General features: G+C 39.8%; 1 protein-coding gene across 1 annotated transcript; it reads left to right on the top strand.

Annotated features, from left to right (window-relative positions):
* The first annotated feature begins 16,977 nt into the window (after positions 1–16,977).
* On the top strand, positions 16,978–17,925 carry LOC119807017 (vomeronasal type-1 receptor 90-like). Its single transcript, XM_038319157.1, is given in 1 exon segment — positions 16,978–17,925. A coding segment is annotated over 1 exon segment (948 nt).
* Positions 17,926–18,313: the final 388 nt, after the last annotated feature.

Raw genomic sequence — 18,313 nt, 5'->3', positions numbered from 1 at the left:
CCACAATATCAGAGGAGGCCATTGTCTTCCCCTCCTGAGCTGGACAGACAGATGTTTGTGAGGCAACATTCTGATGCAGCCACAAATAATTTTTCCAAAAGAACATATTCTTCTTAAACTCTGTAATAGTTAAAGTAGAAAATCAAGAGTTTTCATATTTTAAATAAAATTACTGGTATTACACATGGGCATTCTTGTGATATTTCTGCTGCCAAGTGCTGTTGATTCCTTTAACTTCATTCTACACTATAGTTGAAATTTCCACAGAAATTTTCTTACTCTCTCCTCTTTACTTTATATCATAAATGTTCCCTGATGCTGAGGTCACTCAAAGGAAGCTCCTTACTGATACTGACTCTTTACATTTTTCTTTTGAATTTAATCTACTCTCAGCTATCAAAAATAGTTCAACTGTCCCATTGCAGCTTTAATTCTCTTTTCTAAGTGTAGTTTCTCTGGATCCATAAAAATACTATGAATTTAAAATTCCCCTTTTTACTATAGTACTTAATGAGTCTTACATGAAAATTCCATGTGCCTGTGTATTTGTACTTCATCAATACTGAGATATTATTAGTAAAACAAAAATTGTTTATAGATATTTATGATGTACAGTGTGTTTGTAGTGTACGTGTTTGCATGTGTGTGTTCACAGATGAAGGATGTGTGTACATGTTTATGTTGAGGCCAGGAGACAACGTTTGCTGTTTTTCTTCAGAAGTGATTCACCTTGGTTTTGAAAATTTCTCTCTGTGACCTGGGGATTTCCAAATAGGACAAGCTGATAGTCCCAGAGATTCTCCTGTCTCTGCCTCTCCAGCTCGAGATTACAAGTGAGCAACACCACACTCCACTTAATTTTTTTTCTTTTATTGGTAATAAAAATTATTTCTTTTTTACATACACTATATTCTGAATAGAGTTTCTTTTCCTTGTCAGTTATTTTTAGGAAAGCTGAGCTTAGGCAATGAAGGAAGCCATAGTAAACAGAGAGCTGGTGAATATTGCAGGGAGCCGATTTGCCGGCCACCATCACAAGATGGCGCTGAGCCCCTGCAGGGCCGAGTAAACAACTCCATATTAGGCAAGGCTCTAGACAGAACCTCCCTCAGGCATGACCCGTGTCCACTCTCCCTATATAAGCAGCTGCCGTTTAGTGCTGGGGGCCCCTCGTTTCCAGCTCTCCCCTTAACCAAGAGGCTCCAATAAAGCGTGATTTGAGAAGAATCCTCAACTCGGTGGTTGTTCTTCCCTGCTGGCCAGGGGGGTTCGCCGCAACTGGTGCCGGAACCCCGGGACGCCGGGACATCTTTCGGTCACCGGGCGAGGGGCCAGAGGATCCAGAACTCAACACGCGGGGCGGGACGCGTCGGTAAGCAAGTCTCCAAAAAAAAAAAAAAAAAATGATGATTGCTGGAGTTGAGCCCTGAAGTGTTCTGCCTAGCTTTTGTGGTAATTGTGATCTGTGTGTTCCTGTGTTGTTTTTGATTGAGCTGCCAGAAGCCTGGTCAAGAGAGTGCCTTTGTTATTGCGACAGCGCCTAGTCAGAATCGAAAGTAAGTCCGTTGTAGATAAAACGGCTTTTCTCTAAGAAGACTGCCGTAAATTAAGCGGCTCCCCGGTAGGGCTCCCGTGCATAAGTGCACATTAAGGAAGATTGATAACGGTCGTAAAGGACATTGACCAGAACGCACCGTGGTTCGCGGTCTCTGGGGATTTCACCTTGCCTTCATGGGAAAAATTAGAACAGGACTTGGAAAGAGCTAAATATGAGGAAAGAATAGGCAACTGCTTACGGGAGGGTGATAATGCAGATCTTGTTAGAAAAGGTAGAGAGGCATTAATGACACACCAGGACAACTTATCAGAATCGGAATCAAAAGGGGGAGACTTGGATAGGCCTAAAAGAAAAAAAGAAAAGGAAAAAGAAAAAGAAAAGGAAAAAGAAAAAGGATCCAAAAGTTAAGTCCAGGAAAATGGGCCAAAGAGAGCCCTTGGACAGAGAAAAATAAAATATAATATAATATAATATAATATAATATAAAATGATATAATATAATATAATAAAATATATAAAATGAATATAATATATATAATATAAAAAATATAATCCCCAAGGCCAGGGGATTATTAAAAGGGCTAACAGAAGCCTCAAAGATATTCTAACAAAACAAAAAGGGGGAATAGCAGAAACAGCATCCCCCAGGGATAGAATTGCCTTGGCATTTTTTACATTTAATTTTTTAATTTTTGATGGTCAAGGCCGAACAGCGGCTGATAGACTTGCTAACATGACCCCCGAAGATAAGGGAGTATCTGTTATGTGGAAAGATGTGTTGGATAATAAATGGTATGGACCGGATCCAGTCATTGCGGGATCCGGGGGAGCTGTTTGTGTTTTTCCACAGAGTCAAGAAGTCCCTCATTGGGTACTGACACGGCTGACAAGGAGCCTGACACCAACAGCTGAAGATGCGGGCTGCAACAACATGGATGCTGATCCTGGCAATGGAGACAGCCCTGCTGAACACGAGTCCAATGACATTATGGGTGGTAACGAAGGCCTGGCCCATGCCGATGCCTGTTCATGCTAATTCTTCCATATTGCCCATACTGTTTTCCACCTCCTGCGATCTGGAGGCATCCTGTCTGCCTAACTCAGATGCTAAACAGGAGTTGTTTAATGCTACAAAGATAGCCCTAAATGGGACTATGTGCTTCTCCCTTGAGGGGAAGGGATCCTGCATAAGGCTTTTACGCAAGAACTTGACCAATTGGATGGATCCCCTGATGCAGAGTAAAGTTGGGATAGGGTCCCTGGGCGCAGCATTAGCCCAGGTGACTCAGGGTGCCACCTCAGGGTGAGGAGGGCCCAGTAATGCTACCACCTTGGCCATGAGAGTGGAGTCTATGGTACCGTTGGGAGGTGCATCCACTCCTAAAAATGCCACTCGTTTTAGGGCGTCACCAATACCTTTATAATCAGTCTAATCAAAATTCTACTATTGGATCAGGATGGTCCTGGTATCAATGGTTGCTCTCTAATGAAGTAGGAGCCACGATGGACATCTCAGCCCTGGCGACGCTACAATTAACTAAGACTTGGCTCCTTAATGTTTCTGGTAGCATATCAGAGTCACAGGGCTGGAGAAATGGCTTAGCCGTTAAAGGCTAGGCTCACAACCAAAAAATATAAGAGTTCATAGCCATGGTTAATCAGGTACAAACGGCGACCACAATTAACGACGTGGTTTCAAGAACAGCTGATGCATTAGAAACCCAGAATAAAATCAACAATTGTATCCTTTCTGGCATAATAGCTGCCAATCAGAGCATAGATTATGTGCAGACTCAGGTGGATAAATTGACCCGTCTGGTCCAGATCGAATGTGTCTCCTATCAGAAACATGTGTGCATTACTTCTCTTATCTTTAACAATTCCAGGAATGAGTCACGAAGAATTGGGGAACTGGTCGCGGGAAGCAGAGCTGTTTCTCCAGAATCAATTGTTCCAGATCACTATCCTAAATAATACTCGTGTCCAGCCCATCACCCTTAAACTGATTGGCTATATTTCTGCTTTCTCCTTTTTTAAGGAATGGGTGGTGGTTGGGATATTTCTGGCATGCTGTCTGGGAGGATGCATGGTCTGCTTGTGGCTGATTTGCCGTCTTCGAGCCCAAACGAATAGAGATAAGGTTGCTGTCCTACAGGCCTTAGCCGCCTTGGAGTGTGGTGACTCTCCCCAAAATATGGTTATCGGTTCTTAAGAACCAGTAGGCATTTGTCCTGCATAGCCTTTGCACCCCTGTAGGGCTTGTTCCCATTGCACCAGGGAAGGTATGCTGAGACAACGCTTGAGGTACTGCCTTTGCACCTCCTAGGGGTTTGTCCCATTGCACAGGAGAAGGAGTACCACGAGCCTGGGCCTCCCTTGATCGGCCCCCACATCATGAGGTGGGAGCCAGAACGGGAATAAGACCCCTTGTTGCCTACGGAGCCAGAACGGGAATAAGACCCCTTGTTGCCTACTTTGCTATAAAAACTAAAAGGGGGAACTGCAGGGAGCCGATTTGCCGGCCACCATCACAAGATGGCGCTGAGCCCCTGCAGGGCCGAGTAAACAACTCCATATTAGGCAAGGCTCTAGACAGAACCTCCCTCAGGCATGACCCGTGTCCACTCTCCCTATATAAGCAGCTGCCGTTTAGTGCTGGGGGCCCCTCGTTTCCAGCTCTCCCCTTAACCAAGAGGCTCCAATAAAGCGTGATTTGAGAAGAATCCTCAACTCGGTGGTTGTTCTTCCCTGCTGGCCAGGGGGGTTCGCCGCAGAATATGTCATTGAAAGAGGGGTCATATTACAGCCCCAGAAAGCAGCCCACAATAACTCAGGCATCTAGCGACCCTTCAACAGCACAACTAGAAGAAGGGAAACACACAAACTCTACTACAAAAAAATGACCGGAGTTAAGAACCACTGGTCATTAATATCACTTAATATTAATGGACTCAATTCACCTATAAAAAAGCACAGGCTAAGAGATTGGATATGAAAACAGGATCCAACATTCTGCTGTTTACAAGAAACACACCTCAGCCATAAAGACAGACACCTACTCAGAGAAAAGGGTTGGAAAAAGGTTTATCAAGCAAATGAAGTCTCAATCCTGAATATCTATGCCCCTAATATAAAAGCTCCCACTTATGTAAAAGAAACACTTATAGAACTCAAGGCAGCCATCAAACCACACACACAAATAGTTGGAGACTTCAACACTCGTCTCTCACCAATGGACAGGTCAATCAGACAGAAACCTAACAGAGAATTGAAAGACTTAATGGAGGTAATGAACCAAATGGACTTAACAGACATCTATTGAACATTCCACCCAAATAGGAAAGAATATACCTTCTTCTCTGCGGCTCATGGAACCTTATTGAAAATTGACCATATACTCGGTAACAAAGCAAACTTCCACAGTTACAAAAAAATAGTAGTAGCCACCTGTGTCTTATTGGATCACCATGGATTAAAATTAGAAATCAACAACAATGCTACCCCCAGAAAGACCACAAACTCATAGAAACTGAACAGTCAACTACTGAACCACACCTGGGTCAAGGAAGAAATAAAGAAAGAAATTAAAGTCTTTCTTGAATTTAATGAAAACAAAGAAACAACATACTCAAACCTATGGGGCACAATGAAAGCAGTGCTAAGAGGAAAATTCATAGCACTAAGTGCCCACTTAAAGAAAACGGAGAAAGCACTCATTGGTGACTTAACAGCACACCTGAAAGCTCTGGAAAAAAAAGCAGACTCACCTAGGAGAAGTAGATGTCTGGAAATAATCAAACTGAGGGCAGAAATCAACAAAATAGAAACACAGAAAACAATCCAAAGAATCAATGAAACAAGAAGCTGGTTCATGGAGAAAATAAACAAGATTGACAAACCCTTAGCCAAACTAATCAAATGGCAGAGGGAGAACACACAAATTAATAAGACCAGAAATGAAAAGGCGGGCATAACCACAGACACAGAGGAAATTCAGAGAATCATTAGATCTTACTACAAATGCCTGTATGCCACAAAATTGGAAAATGTAAAAGAAATGGACAGTTTTTTAGAGAAATACCATATACCAAAGTTAAACCAGGACCAGGTAAATGCTCTAAATAGTCCTGTTAGTCGTGAAGAATTAGAAACTGTTATCAAAAACCTCCCTACCAAAAAGATCCCAGGACCAGAAGGTTTCAATGCGGAATTCTACTAGGCCTTCCAAGAAGACCTAATACCTATACTCCTTAAGGTATTTCATAATATGGAAACACAAGAGTCATTGGCAAATTCCTTTTATGAAGCTGCAGTTACCCTGATACTTAAACCACACAAAGACTCAACCAAGAAATAGAATTACAGGCCAATCTCATTCATGAACATTGTTGCAAAAATTCTCAATAAAATACTGGCAAACCGAATCCAAGAACACATTAGAAAAGTTATCCACTACGATCAAGTAGGCTTCATCCCAGAGATGCAGCGCTGTTTCAACATACGAAAATCTATCAATGTAATCCATCATATAAATAAACTGAAGGAAAAAAACCATATTGTCATCTCATTAGATGCTGAAAAAGCATTTGACAAAATTCAACACCTCTTTATGATAAAGGTCTTGGAGAGATTAGGGATACAAGGGTCATTCCTAAATATAATAAAGGCTATTTACAGCAAACCGACAGCTGACATCAAGTTAAGTGGAGAGAAACTCAAGGCCATCCCACTAAATTCAGGAATACAATAAGGCTCTCCACTCTCTCCTTATTTCTTCAATATAGTGCTTGAAGTTCTCGCAATAGCAATAAGACAAGATAAGGGGATCAAGGGGATTCGATTTGGAAAGGAAGAAGTTAAACTTTCATTATTTGCAGATGATATGATAGTATACATAAGCGACCCCAAAAACTCCACCAAAGAACTCCTACAGCTGATAAACTCCTTCAGTAACGTGGCAGGCTACAAGATCAACTCCAAAAAATCAGTCGCCCTCCTATACACAAAGGATAAGGAAGCAGAGAGGGAAATCAGAGAAGTATCACCTTTCACAATAGCCACAAATAGCATAAAATATCTTGGGGTAACTCTAAACAAGGAAGTAAAGGATTTATTTGACAAGAACTTTAAGTCTTTGAAGAAAGAAATTGAAGAGGATTCCAGAAAATGGAAGGATTTCCCTTGCTCATGGATTGGGAGGATCCACATAGTAAAAATGGCAATTCTACCAAAAGCAATCTATAGATCCAATGCAATCCCCACCAAGATCCCAAGAAAATACTTCACAGATCTTGAGAGGACAATAATCAATTTTATATGGAAAGACAAGAAACCCAGGATAGCCAAAACAATCTTATAAAATAAAGGTACTTCTGGAAGCATTACCATTCCTGACGTCAAACTCTATTACTGAGCTATAGTATTGAAAACAGCTTGGTATTGGCATAAAAACAGAGAAGTCGACCAATGGAATCGAATAGAAGACCCGGATCTTAATCCACAAACCTATGAACACCTGATTTTTGATAAAGGAGCCCAAAGTACACAATGGAAGAAAGAAAGCATCTTCAACAAATGGTGCTGGCATAACTGGATGTCAACCTGTAGAAGAATGAAAGTAGATCCATATCTATCACCATGCACAAAACTCAAGTCCAAATGGATTAAAGACCTCAATATTAATTTGAACACATTGAGCTTGATAGAGGAGAAAGTGGGAAGTACTCTACAACAAATGGGCACAGGGAACCGTTTCCTACGCATAACCCCAGCTGCACAGACTTTAAGGGCAACATTGAATAAATGGGACCTCCTGAAGTTGAGCAGCTTCTGTAAAGCAAAGGACATTGTCACTAAGACACAAAGGCAGCCTACTGACTGGGAAAAGATCTTCACCAACCCTGCAACTGACAAAGGTATGATCTCTAAAATATATAAGGAACTCAAGAGACTAGACGGTAAAATGCCAATTAACCCAATTAAAAAATGGGGCGCTGAACTGAACAGAGAATTCTCAACAGAAGAAGTTCGAATGGCCAAAAGACACTTAAGGTCATGCTCAACCTCCCTAGCTATCAGGGAAATGCAAATCAAAACAACTTTGAGATATCATCTTACACCTGTCAGATTGGCTAAAATCCAAAACACCAATAATAACCTTTGCTGGAGAGGTTGTGGGGTAAGGGGTACACTCATCCATTGCTGGTGGGAATGCACACTTGTGCAACCACTTTGGAAAGCAGTGTGGCAGTTTCTCAGGAAATTCGGGATCAACCTACCCCAGTACCCAGCAATTCCACTATTGGGAATCTACCCAAGAGATGCCCAATCATACAACAAAAGCATATGCTCATCTATGTTCATAGCAGCATTATTTGTAATAGCCAGATCCTGGAAACAACCTAGATGCCCTTCAGTGGAAGAATGGATGAAGAAACTGTGGAATATATACATGCTAGAATACTACTCAGCGGTAAAAAACAATGACATCTTGAATTTTGCAGGCAAATGGATGGAAATAGAAAACACTATTCTGAGTGAGGTAACCCAGACCCAAAAAGATGAATATGGGATGTACTCACTCATAATCGGTTTCTAGCCATAATTAAAGGACATCGAGCCTATAAATTTGGGATCCTTGAGAAGATAATAAGAAGGTGAACTCCCAAAAAAAGATACAGTAATCCTCCTGGATATTGGAAGTAGACACGATCGCCAGGCAAAATTGGGAACTTGAGGGTTGGGCAAGACTGGGCCAAGGGAAGATGGGGAGAGAAAAGTGTGAAGGGGAGAACGGGGGGAGCTCGGAGGTATGGGGTGCTTGGGATATAGGAAGGGTGGATATGGGAGCAGGGAAGCATATATCCTAATTTAAAGAGCTACCTGAGGGTTGTCAAGAGACTTGACCCTAGAGGGGTTCCCAGGTTTCCAGGGAGACGCCCCCAGTTAGTTCCTTGGGCAGCTGAGGAGAGGGAGCCTGAAAAGGCCAGTTCCTATAGCCATACTGATGAATTTCTTGCATATCACCATAGAACCTCCATCTGACGATAGATGAAGAAAATGACAGAGCCCCACATTGGAGCACCGGACTGAGCTCCCAAGGTCCTGATGAGGAGCAGAAGGAGAGAGAACATGAGAAAGAAAGTCAGGACCGTGAGGGAAACTCCAGCTGGCGACAGATGGGGAAGGTGACTGAGCCCCACATTGGAGCACTGGACTGAGCTCCCAAGGTCCTGATGAGGAGCAGAAGGAGCGAGAACATGAGGGAGAAAGTCAGGAACGAGATGGGTGCGTTCACTCATGGAGACAGTGGGACAGAACTAATGGGAGATCACCAACTCCAGTTGGAATGGGACTGATGGATCATGCGACCAAACCCGTCTCTCTGAATGTGGCCAACAGCGGGGTCTGACTGAGAAGCAAAGGACAATGGCTCTGGGCTCTGATTCTTCTGCATGGACGGGCTCTGTGGGAGTCTTCTCAGCTTGGTCGATCACCTTCCTGGACCAGGGGGGAGTTGGGAGGACCCTGGTCTTAGCATAGAGTGGGGAACCCTGATGGCTCCTTGGCCTTGAGAGGGAGGGAGGGGAGGTATGGGTGGAGGGGAGGGGAGGGAAGGGGGAGAAGGAGGGGAGGAGATGGAAATTTTTAAATATAAAAAAAATAAACCATGAGGAATAAAAAAAGAATTAGGCAGTATTCTTTCAATTTTGAATTTGGTGAATACTTTGAGGAATATTTTGAGGTGGTGATTTGAATAAGGTTGGCCTCCCAGAGGCTCATAGATTTTAATATTTAGGGAGTGATACTATTTGATTGACTAAGTGTGGCTAGGTGTTTGGAGGAAGTGTGTATTGGAGGAGGGTGTATTTTGAGGTTTCAAAAGCCCAAGCCAGGCCCAGTTCCTCTCTCCTTTCCTGCTGCCTGTGAATCTGGATGCTGAACTCTCAGTGCCTTCTCCAGAACCATGTCTTTATGGCACCATGTTCCCCACCATGATGATAATGGACTAATCTGAACTGTAAACAAGCCCCCATTAAAGGCTTTCCTTTATAGGAGTTTCCATGTTCATGGTGTCTCTTCACACAACAGAACAAAGGCCAAGACATGGGCTTAACTCCCTTTGGGAAGTCATAGAAAATTTTGTCCTAAAACTGTATTGTCCTGGGTTTTTTATTATTTTAAAAAATTCTTTGGTTGGGAGACTCAAATTACTGCATATAATCCCTTTGATGTTATTGTTCTGTTTAGCTTGCTTATTTAACCTTAATTTAACTTTGAAAGGTCATATTTATTCAACAAATTATCTACTTCTGATTCAGAGATTCACAGTGGAGTACTGGACTGAACTTCCAAAGTCCAGTCAAAGAGTGAGAGGAATAAGAATATAAGCAAAGATGTCAAGACCATGATGGGGATACCCACTGAATCAGTGTACCTGAGCTAATAAGATTCCACTATCTCCAGTCTGAAGCAAGGGAACCAACACATGCCAAATAAGGCCATCTGAATGTGGGAGAGTGTTGCTTGGGTGGGGCACACTGTGGGACTACTGGTAGTGAGACCAGGATTTGTCCCTACTGCTTCTACTGGTTTTTGAAATCCATTCTCTTTGGAGGGGTACCTTTGCTCAGCCTAGATATAGTAGGGACGGCTTTGGCCCTGACTCAAAGCAATGTGCTAGACTTTGTTAAGCCCCCATGGGAAACCTTACCCTCTCTGAAGAGCAGTAAATTCTTCTTGTTTAACTGCTCCATTGATCAGAATGCAGTTTCTTTATTTATTTATCTTGATTAGTTTTAGTTTCAAGTCTTTTATGTTATCTTTCTTCCTGGATCCATATGATTGGGAGTACTTTTGTCTATCTTTCTATTTTCTTTTTTGGTTTTACAAGACAGGGTTTCTATGTACCTTTGTTGCCTAACCTGGAACTAGTTCTTGTAGTTATCCTTTTACTCTAGGGTGGTGCCTATCTTCATAACTAAAATCTGTTTCTTGTAGGAAACATAAAAATAGCTCAGTAACTCTGTCTTTTGAGTGGAGAACTGAGTCCATTCATGCTTAAATTGTTACTGAAATGTGTGTGCTAGTTCTGGTTATCACATTGTTAATTTTTATTTTATTCTCAATGGTCTTTATATTTTAATAATTATGGCTCATTTTTATTTTACAGTTTCTCTGCTTTGCTTATTCCTCTCTTTACCCCAAAATAAAATTTTTTATATTACCTTAGGTTTGGTTTATTGATTATAAAAGGTTTTAGGCTGTCAATGTGTGTAAAATTGTTTCTTCTCCTTTAATCATGGCAGTTTTGCTGGGGATATTATTTTAGATCAGCTGTCATTGAGGTCTTGGGTTGTATCATTTCAGACTTTTCTGGCTTTGAAAGTTTTCCTTGAGAAATCAGCTTTGATGGGTTTTCTTTACTCGTAGTTTGCACTTTTTCTCTTGCAGCTTTCAATGCACCTTTATTGTTCTGTCTCCTCAGTGTTTTAAATATGAGATGTCATGGAAATTTTCTTTTCTGGTCTTATCTTTTATGTGTTCTATGTGCTGCTTGTATGTGTATGAGTGAGGCTTTCCTTAGTTTGGGACAGTTTTCTTCTATAATCTCTTTTGAAGGTCTTGTGTTTGGCAATGACTTAGGATTCTTCTCCCTCACCTGTGCATTGAATTTGAAGGTTTGATTTCTCCATGGTGTCCCCATAAACAACAATGTCTAGGCAGGTGCTCTGTCAGCAGAGGTACATCTCCAGCCCCACAGCTCACTATCTGCTGATTACATCACCTCAAGTCTCTGCAAGAATGATTAATTTTCTTACAGAGTGTTTAGAGGTGGTGATATTTTCTTAATTTTAGCAAAAGTGCTTTGATTTCTAGGCCACTGTCATGTCATTTTGAGGCTATCAATCAGGAAAGTTTTGGAAACAGGAAGGATTCCTTAAGGAATCAAAATGATTTTGTTACTTTTTATGAATGCAGTGTTATTTTTACCTTAGTTTTCTCCAGAAGGACAGGAATGAGCTAATCCACACTGACAGATATGGCCTGGGAGAATAGCTCACACATGGGAAACCCAGAGCTCAGCTGCTCCGTCTCTACTGTTGTCCTGGAATTAGAGAAGTTCACTTTTCCAGTTAATAGTACCACTTTCTAACAACCTCACGTTCAGAACTTCCCCTTTCCAGGTGACATGATAATTATGGGTCTAGAGAGAGATGAGCTGATGACATTTCTTCCTTATAACTACTTCTTAGAGCCTCATTCCAAATGGATGTTTATCAAAGGACGGGTCAGGTGAGCTTTTCTTTTTCTCTTCGGTAATAGTGAGAGCTGTGAGTGGTAGAAGGAAGCAGAGTTTTCTGTAATAAAATGATTAGAGAATTCTCTGTTTAGTTTTATTTGAGCCTAAGTGTATCAATAGCAAAGAAAAAATGTCTGTAGACATAAAATATCAGTGTAATGATTTGTAAAAGAACATAGATTTCACTTGCTATGACCTCTGATGGTAATGTATGTGACAGTAGAAGGTGGTCTTTTGGAAAGATGACAGGGCCTAGCAGAAGTGTGGGAAGAGAGACAGGGAAGGCTAATAGGGTGAAGCTGATCAATGGATATTTTGTATTGAATGAAAATGTAATAAAATCCATGTTTTTTTTACAGTAAATGTACATTCATATCTCTGTAAAAAGTGACCCCCCAAATGAAGTATTTTAATGAGCTTATCTGTCTATGGATTCTCCTGAGGTTGTACTCTTATAATTCTAAGAGTTTCTCATAGCTAATGCTAGTTGTGTTAAATTTCCAACCATCTCACAAGACACTGAAATGACTTAGAGGGTAAAACAAAGAAAACACATTCACTGGTTTGCAGGAGTACATTTATATTATTAAGATATATGTAAATTATATTTTCTCATTTTTCTACTTTTCTCAAAACTATGCATTGATTTATATGAAACTTCAGTATGAATACGCAGCAAATATCAACTAATTTAGTGTTACCAGTATCTGTTCTCTTAAGTTTGCATATACTTGGAAATTTTTAGGAGATTTTCACTTCATGGCTTAGTAAAATGTAAGATGGTCTTAACTTTATATAAATAACTTTAAACATTTTTCATAGATTTCTTTTTTCTATTGTAATAATTTCTAATGAAGTAGATCTCTTTTAGGTATCTCAAAGTATCTATAAGGCTTCCTTCACTTATTCATTAAATTCGTGTAATGTTATCTTTACAAAAATGTAAACTGAGTAATTTTCACTAGGAGTTTGAGTGTTCTAATTAAAATGAATTGATTTTCAATATTTTAATTTTCTAAGTTCAACATTTTTATACTGCTACTGATAAAATATTGTCTTGATTAGCAATGAGAAATATTTTCAGTTCTTGAATAGTATCAAATTATTTAAAGTAAAATCCCCCGTTTCCTCTAATACCTGTAAAATACAATTGTTCATTAAAATATGCATACAAAAAATATGCCAAGTAAATTTAAGTTTAGCTGATGAATGTCATAAGTCCATGTTAATATTGCTGGAATATCATTTACTAATACATACAGGAGACTCAAATGGAAAGAGAAGTCAGTTGTGGTGGCACACACCTATGAATCCAGCACTTTGAAGGCTAAGACAGGCTCTTCCTGACTTTTATTGAAGCCAGTATGAACTATAGGTTGAGCCCCTCCTTCTCTCTCTGTTTTTCCCAGACACAAATACAACAAAATCATATTGGTAAATAGATAATATAGAATTATAAAATCATTGTTTTTAAAATGGAATAAAATGATGCTAATAAAGGTCATTTAGTCACTAGACACCGTGCTTTCATGCCACAAAAAAAAAACAAATGATAGAAGCATGAATTTATGTTTGCAAGTCTTATAGAATATTCAGTTTATTTTGTATAATTCACCTTAAGAGTCCGCACAGATGCACTAGGCAGGACCCTCGTGGATTTTATTAAGTCACCCAGAAAACAGAGATGCACTCTCCGTTTCCCTAAAAGATCATTTTATTTCCGAAATATGTTTGATATAACCCTCAGTTTTTCACTGAAGTGCCGTACATGATAGCAGCCCCAGCACACAGTATGCTATTGATCTATTTTTAGTCCAGGTAGTATGCGCGCACGCGCGCGCGCGAACACACACACACACACACACACACACACACACACACACACACACACACACACACAGTTCCAGTGAACATTTTCACGTCTTTCCCAGACTTACACCCTGTGACCTGTGATCGAGCTCTGGGTCTGACTGCTTCCCCACAGGCTCTGCAGTGACACTGCTCCTGCTGCTTCATCGCAGGGGAACGGGCTCCGAAGTGTGAGACTGCAAAGTTCTAGGGAGCGTCTGTGTGCTTGCAGTTGTGAGTGAGCTAAATTCAATTTCTACAGAGTAACTGATACTTTAAAATTGTTTAAGAGATTAGGCAAGTTCTATGAATTAATACATTAAATTAGTAATCACTATTTTTTCTTTCTGGAATATCTATTTCATAAAAAATGCCCGCATGGAATTAATTTAAGTGGCTAAGGTCTTCATCTTCCTGAGAGTCCCAAAGACTTATTAATGTTGCTGACAGTGGACAGTACATCAGCCAACACCATATATCTCATCATCTGAAAGTCACACAATCACTCCATGTTCTCTCTGAGCAGTCACACTGCAAATAGGTCATTACTCACTAAATATCGTAAAACTTAAAATGAAAATACTTTTGACCTAATATGTTTTATGTTCATTATATTATCATCTCCTCAGAGTAGAATGAAAATACTATCATAAATTCATAAAACAAGTCTGTTCTAAAATTAAATGCTGCAATAACAAAGAGGGAAAGTGATTTTCTCAGAAGACTGTAGAGTTATGCAGGGAACAGCTCTTTGTTTCCTTTGTTGCACGTTTCTTCAGACAGCTGCCTGCTGCCTGCCCAGTCTTTGGTGTTGATCCCATTAAGAGTGATGGCATCACTACTTCTATGAATGTTTATGGATACACTTTGGGTTTAGTCCTTACAACTAAATACTACAACATACACTAATATGAAATTCCAAGCACTGCATTTTTTCAAATAAAATGAATGACCTTTCTTAGTTTATGTACATGTTGACAACTCAGTGTTTAGCTATGATGGTTATGGTGTTTCTGTTCCAGTCTCACCTCCAGTGTACACCAGGGAAAGACAAAACATAAGGAATGAGAAGAAGCGTCATTTTCTGTAGGTGATAAATATTTACTAAGCAATGGGTATGAAGTAGAGAGGTTGAAGTCCATAGCTTTGAGATAAGAAAAAATTTCAATAACCATCTTTAACTTCTATTATCATCTTTTTATTTTATTTATATTATAATTCCATATTAATTATAGATCTATAATGAATAAAATGTTTATACATGTAGTGTTTGTCCATTTGCAATTTTAAAATTGTAATGTGCTGCAGTTCTTTCAGTTTAGAGACCAAGGCTTATCCCTAAAACAATTATTATCCCTAAAACATCTGATAACATATTTCCTTTGTTTCTTTCTATCTTTAATAGTACTTATTTTATTTTACATATATATGTATTTTACATGCATGTATATCTGTGCACCACTTGCTTACAATATCAGAGAAGGCAATAGATTCACTATAACTAGAGTGACAGATGGTTATGAGCCACCATGTCATTGCTGGGAACCTAACCCAGGTCATATTCAAGAGAAAACATGCTCTGAACCACTGTGCCATCTCTCCAACTTGTATCCTAGAATTTTTTATTCTAGGATTTTTATTTATTAAAATTTCCACCTCCCCCCCTCCCACTTACCTCTCACTCTTCCTACTTCCCCTACTCCCTCTCCCCCTCCCTCTCTGGTCCCAAGAGCAGTCAGGGTTCCCTGTCCTGTGGGAATTCCAAGGTCCTCCCCCTTTACCCAGGTCTAGGAAGGTGAGCATCCAAACAGACTAGGCTCCCACAAAGCCAGTCCATGCAGTAGAATCAAAACCCAGTGCCATTGTCCTTGGCTTCTCAGTCAGCACTCATTTTCAGCCACATTCAGAGAGTCCGGTTTGATCACATGCTCGTTCAGTCCCAGTCCAGTTGGCCTTGGTGAGCTCCCATTAGATCAGTCCCACCGTCTCAGTAGGTGGGCACACCCCTCACGGTCCTGACTTCCTTGCTCATGTTCTCCCTCCTTCTGTTCTTCATTTGGACATTGGGAGCTCAGTCCAGTGCTCCAATGTGGGTCTCTGACATTACATATATCCTGGAATTTTTTTTAAAAAGAACAGAATACCAATGTGAAGCTACTGTAAATGAATATTGTTGAGAGAATCATATGTTTGGCTCTGGCAATTGGACTGAATCTATTCCTTTACTAGATCAAATTTTAAGAGCAAACATAGTGTATATATGTAAAATGTATGATTTATGATGTCATATTTGTGGGGATGTGATAGAGTGCTCTTATATACTGACTTCTGCAATATTGCTATACATACATGCATATAGCTATGTATGTGGAATATACAAGTAAACTTGAAAACACAATTGGCCTCTCTCACAAGAATCTTAGTTGGTATAGTTTTCTATTTCTCTATCACAGAGTTGATGTTAAAGCAATGAATTATACTAATTTGTCTTTAATTCCAGATTCTAGGGTAGCGAGTTCATTGAAAAAGGAAAATAAAAATAGATGAATTGAGATTGACATACCACTGATTAAAATAGTAGAATTATTATGAATTATCAACTGTGATTCCATTATAATTATGAATGAAAACATGGATAGTTGTAAAATGGAGCTTATTAAAATTATGGAATATAAAACTGACTCACTTCACTCTTTTGGATTTCTTTTGTGATTTCTCCCCAGAACAACATAATTTTAATCAGTTGTACAAATATTATTATTTTCTATTCTTATCACTGCTGTTTTCAGTGTTAACTATAAAATGAGGCAATGTAAGTCAAATCAGTAGGATTCAATATCTAAGGTATGAGGTCTAGGTACAATACAGGCACATAATGTGTGCATTCTGTGTCAGATGTGGCTGAGAATGCTGTATATCCAGGAGATATATTGAGGGTATATTGAAACATAGGCCACGTCTAATGTGGAACTTCAATTAAAGAGATGGGTTAATCAAGAATAAATAGACAAAACATAATGATGATATAGACATACTAACCAGTGAATAACAACTTTGTTGAATAATATATTTTTTCAGGTATATGAAATAAGTTTCCACAACCATCTGTATTGGGATCTGGTGCCCTCTTGAGTATGAAACCTGTTCAGTCATTCTCATCAATTTAGACCATGAAACCCAATATGGACAAGGTCAATAGAACCACCATATATGGGCTACCCATGCATACTTCAGCATTGCCAGTGCATAAATTTCATTTTTTCATATCATGCTCCTAAAATGAATACACTTTCCAGTTATGTCCTCATTGAAGAATGTCCTTAATTTCCAAGCTGGACTTGGAGTCCTGGCCAATATGTTTCTCCTTTTTTTCTACACTCTCATAATCCTAGGTCACAGACCTAAGCCCACAGACATGATTTCCTGTCAATTGGCCTTCATTCATACACTGCTGATCATCACTGGAGGGGATATTTGGCTTTGGGACATATTTGAGTCACTGAACATTGAGAACAACTTCAAATGTAAGACAACTTTTTACATAAGCAGGGTGACGAGAGCCCTCTCCATCTGCGTCACCTGCCTCCTGAGTGTGTTCCAGGCTGTCACTATCAGTCCCAGTTCCTCTTTCTTAGCAAAATTTAAATATAAACTAAAACAATACATGATTTGTGCTTTCTTATTTATTTGGTCTTTCAACTTGTTATTCATTAGCAACTGGATCTTCTATACTGGTGCTTTTACCAACATGAGTGAAACCAACCAGATGAAGGTCACTAAATTCTGTTCACTCTTCTCCATGAACTACATCATCAGGGCACTGATTTTAACAGTGGCAACCTCCAGAGATGTATTTCTTGTAGGACTTATGCTGGCTACTAGTGCATACATGGTGATTGTCTTGTTCAGACATCAGAGGCAACACAAGCATCTTCACAGCCTCAGTCACCTGAGAGCATCTCCTGAGAAAAAGGCCACCCAGACTATCTTGCTGATGGTGGCTTTCTTTGTGGTCATGTACTGGGTGGACTTCATTATCTCATCCACCACAGTCCTGTTATGGATGTATGACCCAGTCATCCTGAGTGTTCAGAAGTTTGTGATTAATGTCTATCCCACAATTACTCCTTTGGTACAAATCAGTTCTGATAATAGAATAATCAATATGCTGAAAGACATGCAGTCTGTGTGCCACCAGATTTTAAAAAAGGGATAATTTTTCTCATTTTAATACAATGATTTATTAATGTTTTATATTTATTAGTATTGTGTCAGCATGTATATATTTTGAATTCCTGTTGCCCACAAGTCAGAAGAGGCCATTGTCCTTGTCCCCCTTGAGATGGACAGACAGATGTTTGTGAGGCATCTTTCTGGTGCAGCCACAACTAATATTTCTTAAAACATATTCTTCTTAGTCATGAACAAGCAAATGTCTTTAGAGGACCTGGGGCTTCAGGGTTCCTACACTGAGCTCAGAATTTTTCCCCCAGTAACTGAATCCTGTAACCAAAGCTGTGGTCACCTGGAAAGAATGGTGACAGCAAACATGTTGTTCGTAAACATAACCACACTGTAGTAGTGCTTACCTGTAAATTACAAGT

This window comes from Arvicola amphibius, chromosome 2 (genome assembly GCF_903992535.2).
Source record: "Arvicola amphibius chromosome 2, mArvAmp1.2, whole genome shotgun sequence".
Taxonomy (NCBI): Eukaryota; Metazoa; Chordata; class Mammalia; order Rodentia; family Cricetidae; genus Arvicola; species Arvicola amphibius.
Note: the sequence above shows the minus strand (reverse complement) of the source record. Positions and strands in the feature narration are given on the sequence as shown.